At 44.4% G+C, this 9,763-nt stretch overlaps 1 protein-coding gene across 1 annotated transcript in view; it reads right to left on the reverse strand.

Moving 5' to 3' along the window:
• Window positions 1-6,928, reverse strand: part of JPH1 (junctophilin 1) — an 80,563-nt gene extending 73,635 nt beyond the window's left edge. Inside the window, exons 1-2 of the mRNA XM_021688275.1 lie at window positions 6,503-6,928; window positions 223-982 (exon numbers count right to left, since the gene is read on the reverse strand). Of these exons, the coding sequence (XP_021543950.1) occupies window positions 223-982; window positions 6,503-6,881 (1,139 nt within the window). The 5' untranslated portion in view covers window positions 6,882-6,928. The remainder of the gene's footprint in view (window positions 1-222; window positions 983-6,502) is intronic.
• Between the last annotated feature and the right edge of the window lie 2,835 nt (window positions 6,929-9,763).

Genomic DNA, 9,763 nt, shown 5'->3' on the forward strand with positions numbered 1-9,763 from the left:
GAAGGGCATCTCAATGTGCCTTCAACATTTTGTGATGATGGCCTTTCAGAACAGTGCAGGTACATTTCCGACTCATTCCATTGCACTTCATCGTTTTCTAACTTTGGTTCTGGCAGTTGTAGAGGCTCTTTGGTGGTGTTAACAACAAAATGACAAACATACTATTTGATATCCCACTGTTGTGAACGACCAGCACAACCACCGCCCCCTGCATTTACATACCTTGAATTTGCTATTTCCACTTTGGTTCTCGCCATGGCAGCTGCCCTTTGCGCGCCTTCAATTGCTCTGTCCACCTTCTCCCTAGTTTTTGTATTTCTTATTGGTATAAGCTGCTTCCTTATTCCACGGACCAGAATATTATTTTTGTATTTTCCCTCTTCTTTGGAGCCGTCAGGAAACACGGTGCAGCCATACCCGTGCCTCTTGTTATTTGCCCACTCGCCTTCATACTTCATGCCGTTGGAGCGCTCGCTAATGCCGAAACCATTGCGCTTGTCGTTCTTCCACTCGCCCATGTAGGTTTCCGTGGTGGTGGCGTCGACGTGGTCTTCCACGGGGCAAAAATCACAATCGACATCGCCGAAGCTGATCGTGGAGTTGGCATCGCTGGAACTAATTCTGCTCATGGCCGCGTCGCTGCGGACCGAGCTGCGCTTACTGGAGATGGAAGACTTGGATTCAGACTTGCGAAGTTTCATGCTTCCGAGAAGGGAGCCCCTTCGGAAGAGGCCGCCCTTCTTCTTGCCCACGAGCTCCGCGTCGGCATGGAAGTTGAGCACGAAGCCGCCGCGGGTGCCCGCAGGACTGTCGGCGGCAGCCGCGGCGTCGTGGAGCACGCTGCCATTGCTCTGCTCGCTGCGCAGTGAGGCCATGGAGGTGCGCAGCGGGGAGCGGATCACCGTGGCCATGCCATAGGGCACGCTCTGGCGCACGCCGTAGCCATGTCGCATGCCCCCGGCCCACTGGCCCTGGTAGGTACCTTCAAGAGACCGTGAGAAAGCACAGCGTGAGTCGGGGGCAGAAGGGGTGCCCTCTTGGCTGCAAGCGCCCGGGTACGCCCCGGGAGAGCCTGGCGCATAGAGCAGGCAGGCCCACGGTCAGATCCCATACATTTCCAAGTCAACTCTAAGCGCTACTTTTCATCCATTTGTGAATTCCCGCCCTGTAATTTTGTGTCTATGGTTTTAATGTAATTGCATAGCATTTTCCAATAGTCTGGCAACTTTGCTTTTCATTTAAAAATTTATATGAGTGTACTACTTTCTAATACAAAAAGAGGGATCATTAGAAAACAACTTTTCTCCTCTGAAATTAACACATCAAAATCCCCCAAAGGAAGGCAGTGTCACAGAAGATGAAATGAGTTCTATTTGTGAATTTTATTCTAATTTTACTCATTTAGCTGAAAACCTTTAAAAACTCTAGACCCGTCACTGTAACATTCCAACAGGCTCAAAGACTTAACATTGGTGACCTGAATACTCGGGACATGGGCCATCAGATTATCTTACATTTTTTTTTTTCTTTCATGTTCACCATTTTTTTTTAGGGTAGGGAAAACTTTAATATTTAGGCTTGTTATGTAGATTTGGGAGAAATTTTTGGAGCTAAGAGTGATTTGACAAATACTGTATGTATCCTGAATATAGCGAACCATTATGAAAAAATGGGCAATTTAAGATTTTGTACTTCCAGGTGGAACGGTCAACATTTGTCCTGTACTACTGGCCAAATTTCTGCTTTCTCCTCGCCATTCTCTTCACGGATTCCCCTAGTCTCTGACACTACATAATGAAACACATCATGGACTAGAAGCACTCTGAGGGCAGGATTACCTCCCAAGCAAACACAAAATTTCCAGTCTCATGGCTTATGTGCCCTGTGGTCTGTAGGTGTTTGATGACTTCATAGTAAATAGCTATGGTGACTCAAAAGAATATACTATTTACTCCTAGAAAAACTGAGATTAAGGCCAGAATAAAACTTCCACTACTAACAGTATCGAATTCATCTCAGAGCAAAGGTGTGTTTGACCATGTTCCTTAAAATTCTATTGATACCAGATCACTTTTTCAATGAATATTATGCCATTTTAGGAATAGGATAATCTCTAAAGCATTTGTGTTCCGTAAGTTTTTCTATTAAATAAATTTGCTAAATAACCTGGTGTGGCTTTTTAAATCACATGAAAAACTGGGGGGCGCCTGGGTGGCTCAGTCGTTAAGCGTCTGCCTTCGGCTCAGGTCATGATCCCAGGGTCCTGGGATCGAGCCCCACGTCGGGCTCCCTGCTCCACGGGGAGCCTGCTTCTCCCTCTGCTCTCCCCCTGCTTGTGTTCCCTCTCTCGCTGTGACTCTCTGTCAAATAAATAAATAAAATCTTAAAAAAAAAATTACATGAAAAACTGAATATTAAAATTAGGGAACTTAGGGGAAAAAAATAAGAGGGAACTTAGAATTTTCTTTTCAAAATCAAGGTGATTTCCTTTAATTAAAGGCGTTTTAAATTATAGTATCCCCCCCAAAAGAAGCTATGTGGAGATTTTAAGACGTAATTACTTCTGTATTATTCATCATAACTCAGAAAATAAATCATGGTTACAGTCTTTTTTGACCTCTTTCAGTTTCTGATTATATAGATCTACCTTGCAGTCACCTCTCATTTCATTTTAGATTTCCATTTACTTTTTAAATACTTGAGCTATTTATGCTATATCATTGTGTTAATACGGCCTGATTATTTCAATGCGTTTAAAACTGTAATGGCTCCAAAATCAAGTTTTGACAAATTTCAAGACTATATTCTCTGTTTAGTCTGATATATTTATGTCATATAAACAGACAACAGCAGGACAACAATGAAATTCTAAGTAGGTCTGGTACTATGAATGTCCTATTCTGGGTAAATGTTAAAGTCTTAACCTGACATTTATGAACTTCTGAGGAGGTAGGTGGGCCACAGCTTTCTCAAAAGGATTAAACCCCAAAGGATAAGGTAGTCACATAGAACATTCCAGGTTAATAAGGTTCCTACTGAATATTAGCCTTTTCCAAATACCATCACCTTAACAGGGAAGGGAATTAAATTATCAGGAAATTTCAACTTTGACTCTCCCTCTGCCTATTTAGATAAAATACAAGTTCTAGGATAAAAGTTCTACAACCTGACTTACACATACTAAAACAACCTTGTTTTTAAAATATTTTGTCTAAATAGCAAGTAATGCTATAATCATCTCCTGTCTTTCTACATAATGACAAGTTAATTTTGCAAGAACGTTTCCAAAGGTGCTATTTGATGAAAGTTTTATACTTTGAAAATGCAACCATACCATCTTAGTAAATGTTTAACACTGAAGGAGAATTAACAAGTAGTTTCCTTAAACTGGTATCTCCAAAAGTAAGAAGAGTATTTAGAATTTCCAAATAAGTATTGCTTGAAAATCCAAGCAGTTTAAGGCAACAGTGGTAATTAGAAAGTTTAGGTCTCTGCTTAACTGGCCAACAGGAAAGGAGGCGGGGCAACTGCATTGGCCATGTTCCCATCCTATTTTGTTAAATCACAGTATATGGAAGACTTCTTCCATGGAATTGCTAAAAACCAATTTACAGTCAAACTGTTAGTAGTTCATCTGAAATTTCAATAGGTTTAGTCAATGAACTTAGGGGAAAAAAAGGGCTTCTATTTTTTTTTTATGAAGCAGGTGGGTTCCAACTTCTCTCTGCTGTCCAAATAAAGTTCTAATTAGTTCCTCTCCATTCCTCAAATAAAGATGCATATTTCACAAGTGTAAAAATTATTTTTACAGGTTTTGCTTTAAATTATGTTCTATGACTTTTTCATCTGGGAGCTGGTTTTCTAGATATAGCCATTTTAACTACATAATCTTGTAGTGGAAGGCATCCAGTTCAGAATGAGTTCCAGTCAAATGTAGACTGTGCTATGCCAAACTTATATTCATGTGCAATGAATGGGTATATGCAAGCATGCACATAGTTAATAAAGCAATGTGTCTTCCTAGATATTTTCAGTAGTTTATGACTGGTGGAAAAAAATGAGGTACAGATCAGAATTTATGCAAAAAATTCTGGGCACCTAGATTTAGATTTCATTAGTACGGTACTAATTTATTCTTAATATTCATGCATTTTTGGCAACACTTCACACACAAATCACTAATAAGTCAGGTGATACTCTCTATATGGAATTAATACTTCATCTTCTAGTTTAATGTTGTCACAAAATACATGGAATCAGATTTTCCCTAAGTTTGACAAAGGGTGCACAGTGATGGACAGGTGGTAGCGCAGAGACAAAAATAAACTCATTCTTAAGTAAGAATAGGGAAGGTGAAATTTCATATCTTGGTCAAAACTTTTGTATAGCAATACACTTCTACTTAGACCCCCACTTTATGATTAGGGACTTTCTAATTAAATGAAGTGACATATGAAAGAAAGCAGAAAATCAACTAGCACATAGTAGACAAAGTGATTTTTAAGGGTTTTCTTTTTCCTTCCTGATTGGGAGCATATTTGATTTCTTTTTTCTTTTCTTTGGTAGAAAAGGAAAACCAGTCCTAAAGTGATGACATATTTTAAGGTTTAGAAATTTTTTAAAGTTAGTTTTAAATCAGAAGGCAGATTATCCATAAAGTCATCCTGGTCACCTATTTGAGCTTCTACAACACATACATAGAGGATCTTCATTGTGCCATATGTGTGTGCGTGTGTGTGTGTGTGTGTGTATTTGCTAAGTGTAATGAATCGTCTAAACCAAGAGATTTTGTTTAATGAGTAGTAACTTTAAAAGACTTCTTTTATTATTTAAGACTAATTTATTTTTAACCTTCCCAAACTGAAGAGAACTATCCTTGGCCTTCTTCAGAAGTTATAAAATAACACGCACATTTAGAAACTAAATTTTGCGTTCTACTTTTGAGCATGGAATGTAGTTATATTACAGACCTAGGGCCTCCAATAAAATCCAATCACAAGCTAACATATTATAGGGCTGTCAACCAAGGCACTATATGCCCATTCAGAACATTTAAGGGCCCTAATTAACTACAGTGAAACTCAAGACTCCTGGAGCTCATATAAAAGTATTAGAGAAAGTTTTTTCCCCTCCTTTTAATCCACGAGAACCATATCCTTTATTTATATCGTAGGATGAAGAGATGTCCTTTTTTATCAAATTCTACCATTGAATCCTACCATTTTGCATTTGAAATACAGCCCAAGTGTTCTGAGTAAGTGAAGTGTACAAATTGTATAAGCTTTTATGCAGTGGGCTGGAGAAACTTTTAATTGGATCCTTTTAATTCCCTTCAACTCTAAGCTGTGTAATGACAAAAGTTGACACTGCCTCCCTTAACCTTTTTCAATTAACTATGATTATGTTTATCATCAGAAAATGTATTTTGCCAAAGCATAAGCCATTCATCCTTCTCAGCTTATTACACAAGTAAATTCATCAGGTTTTGACACCTGTTTCAGTAATGGATTCTTTTCCTAAATAAAAAAAAGGGTGGAGGAACTCAGCCCTGTTCTATACACAATTTATTTTGCAAAATTGTTAAATATTAAAATCGGGTGAATTTTGTTCATAGCTAGCTAGCATGCTGAGGTCATACAACCTTAGTGCAATTTGGTTGCACATATTGCCATTCTCTGGAGTAAAGTGGCTACTAACTTAGCAACTGTAGGAATGTATCGTTCGAATGTATTTCTTAAAACGAAGACTTCATTGTTCATTTCTAAGACATTTTCCTAGTAACTTGCCCAGAGATCTCCAGGTCAACAAGGACTACGATTCTCCTGATGGAAAACCACTACTTTAAGGAACCGAATGAAAACCGGGAAGGGAAACCCACACCCTCTGAGCCCCACCTGCATCAGGTGGCCTCTTCACTTCCATAGCTAGGATGTTTCCAAATGCACTCCAAATAAGGTACAACTCCCCTACATCCTAGTTATGGGGTGATGGCTTCTATCTTTAGGCAACTAGAGGATCAGAAGCGAAATACGACTCCACGTGAAACCAATCCGGGGAGCGGTCAGCACCGACCGCCAGCCTCACAAGCCCAGAGCGTTCGCTCTAACTCCACGGGAGTGGTGTTTTCAAACCCGGCCGGGAGAGGGAGGGATCAGGAACGTAATGTGACGAGCTCAAGTGACAGCGTCCTCTCTCCTGCCCAACCCACCCAGACGGCGCTCCCTCCTGGTGGTAGTGCAGCGCTGGCGCCGGCCAGGTATATTCACGCCTTGCTCCCCCGGGTGTGGACACACTGCCCGTTCCAAGAACCGGGTCAGATCAAACCCCCCCGCGCACTAGTCGCGTCTCAACGCTGGCGCGGGAGATGGGTGGGAGGCTTCCCCAGGTGTTTTGGCGGGTTTCCGGACACGTGCGCCTCTCGTCCTCCCCGCTTCCCCGCAGCCTGGGCAAAGCCCACCGCACCAGCTCAGGGAGCAGCCGAGCCGCCTGCGACGCTGCTCACCTCCGTCCCCGTAGGTCTCCACGCCGTACCCGTCCTGCAGCCCGTTACTCCAGGTACCCTCGTAGCGAGCGGGGGTGCACAGGCTCTGCCGGACCCCGTAGCGCCCCTTGAAACCATGTGACCACTCCCCCCGGTACATCCACTTGCCCTTCGTCTCCACCCCCAGCCCGTGCCGCTTGCCCTGCGCCCAGTAGCCCTGGTAGGTGTTGCCGCTGGGCCAGGTGTAGCCTCCAGCCACCTCGAAGCCGTGCGACCAGGAGCCCGAGTACTCGCCCTGGCCCTTGGGCCCCGTGCAGATGCCATGCCCGTGCGCCTTGCCCTCCTCCCAGCCGCCGCAGTAGGTGCCGCCATCGTCGAAGTCGAACCTTCCGCCCGTCATTCGGGGGGCAGCCCCGGCGCGCTCCCCGCGGGGGCACGGACGCGGGCAGAGCTGGGCACGGCAGGGTGTAGCTCGGGGATGGGGGCCCGGCGGGCGAGCTCACGACAGCGCCCCGGGCAGCTCGCGCCGCCGCTCGGCTCCAGTCCGACGCCGCCCCCGTCCTCCCCTCTTCTTTCGCCGCCGCCGCCACCGCCGCCTTCCTCCTCCTCCTCCTCCTCCGCCTCCTTCCCCGCCGCCGCCCGGGCCAGCGCCGCGCGCGAGAGGACAGCCCAGGCTCCGGAACGGACCTTCAGCTGCTCCCGCCCGCCCACGTGAGCCGGGCGCCGCCCCGCGCCCGCCCCTCGTCCCCTCCCCGGGCGCGGAGGCCCGGCCCCGCGGCGCTCCGGCCCCACCCGGCCCTGCCCCCAGCCCCGGGAGCCAACGCTTCCCCGGCGGGCGGGCGGGCGCGGGGAGCGGTTGGCGCGCGTGTGTTCGCGCTGTGGCATGCCGGTGGGAGGGCGAGTGTACCCGGGGACGCGCGAGAATCCCTGCGGGTAGACGAAGGTGCGGCTGCATGTGTGGGGGCAGCTCGCGGGCGGCGGAGCCTCCAGTGTTTGTGTTGGGGTTTATCAAAGTGGTTAAGCTCCTGTAAGTGCGACCACGTGTGTGGAGGGAAAACTCCTGTATGCGTGTTTGTTTGCATGGGGTTTGTAGTTGCATTTTTTTTTTCTCGGCATTCCAACTTGTGTACTGTTGAATTTGTCATGCTCAGCTGTCATCATGAATTAACATCTCCTAGATATATGTGTGCATGTGATATAAATCTCTGGCAGCCTAGATATAATTGTGCAGAATGTTCTTTTACACCCACCCATTTCTAAGCACATGTGTTTGCATTTATTTAATGAAGATACAGGGGGAGAGCAATGTAATTTGAAAAAGCACAGACTAAATGGGTCAGCTTTTTATTTGTAATAATGAAGAGGATGTTTTTAATCTGTCTTTGCAGGGGTATATGCAATTTCCTTTCACATCAGAGCCCCTAATGCCTCATTTGTTCTTCTGACAACCTTAGAAATTCTTCAGCCAGGAGCTATGTACCCAACAGGCAGACGGCTCAGTCTGTGGATATTGTGTAAGGGTCTGGAATACACCTGGTACCTCTCCACTGGTATCCACAGTTTAACAAAGTAAATAGAAGATCTCAAGGTGGAATATGGTAAGTAAAACACTGCTCTAAACTTACAAAAAGCCCGTGACCTAAAAAACTGGGGACAGGTGTCAGCTGATCTACTTTCCAGCTACGACACTGTTTTGTTGAATTCACTTTAGGCAAGTCTCTTAAACTTGCAAACCTCTATTTCACCGTCTGTCAAATGGGAGTGACAAGATTTGTTTTTCTCTTCCTATGTCAGATATTAACTTGAGTATGTTGTGGTACAGTGCAAAGCCAAAAATTAGAGATTTGGTAGTAGGCAAGTTGAATCAGTATTGTCTCTAGTGAAAGCAGACATTGGTCTCAACCACCAACATACTTATGGGGACACCTTTCTGTGGTTCATAGCCTGGGGTTTGAGGCTGGCCTCTTGAGGGCAGTGCTTTGCAGGGATTTCATGATATTCCTTACGCTGAGAGGCTTTTGGATACTGGGGGAGCACCAGAGGCTGCCAAAGTTTCTCTCAGTAGGTATTTGATAATCAGATAAAAATGATCTGATGTCAGGATAGGGATCAGGGGAAAAATAGACTAAACTGTGCAGAAAAAGGAACGGAAATTGACCTTGATTGGCTCTATCTCAGGACTGGAGCTGGCCTTTCCTGCTTATCTGGCTGAAATACTGAAAGAAAAATCTCAGTTTACACAGAACCAAATCACCGAAGAGAATTAGAAACCCTCATCCATGGCACTGCCTGCAGAGTTGCCAGGAATAGTGCTTACCCTAGTGGCCTGAAATAATTACGCATCTTGCTCAGCATCTTGTCCTAGACTAGGGATTGATTTAGGCCACTGGGAAAACGAGGGCCCAGGTCTTTGCTGCTGAACCATAATTCCATCTCTCTGTTATGGGATACGCCAGGATCAGGAGCTAGCATAGATGGACACATTGCCATCTATTTTGGTGTTCTGTTTGATATGAAAAACTGTGGTTGCTCAAGCCAACAGCTTTTTCCTCTTTTTAAACTGAATTTTTCATGAAGTAACCTTTGTCCTGTTTTTTGTTTGTTTGTTTTTTTAAATCTACACCCATATGTGTTAGGATCCATATATGAATATTTCAGGGCTAAGTTTTTGTTTGCAAGCACGGTGGAAACTTTTTTTTTTTTTTTTACTTTTCCTAATGAGCTCTCATGCAAATGATAGATTTTCTGAAATAAACTAGCACAGAGAAAGTTTCTGGCTTCTGTGATGGATGTCTAGTCCATCTGTGGTGGGTGGGCAAGGGATGATGATGCACATACATTTGGATAGAATATGGAGATTGGGGAGCCAAAAAGATAGGGCCATTTATCTCTTAATCTATCTCTTGCTATCCGTAATAGATGTCTTCCTTGGAAGGCATCTTCATTAAAAGAAGATATCTGATACACCAAATATCTGATACAAAATTTCAACTAATCTTAATCCTAACCTGAGTCTGCCATTGGCTCTCTTCATGGAAGAAAATTAGTATTGAGTTTTTGGTAGCTTCTAGAACTTTTGGCAAAGTAACCATGCAAGCCATGCTTCCATTTACCTGCTGCCATCACAGTGGAATGTTTCCCCAATCACACTGATGTGTTCATTCATGTAAGTGTTCAGGTTCGATAGCAATGGTGGGGGAAGACTGGGAAAGAGAACTAGGAAGAGGAAGAGGTGCTGAGGATGAAGGCAGAGCAGATAGTAGGCAGTGGAATAATGTTGCA

This window comes from Neomonachus schauinslandi, chromosome 4, assembly GCF_002201575.2.
Source record: "Neomonachus schauinslandi chromosome 4, ASM220157v2, whole genome shotgun sequence".
In the NCBI taxonomy this organism is placed as follows: Eukaryota; Metazoa; Chordata; class Mammalia; order Carnivora; family Phocidae; genus Neomonachus; species Neomonachus schauinslandi.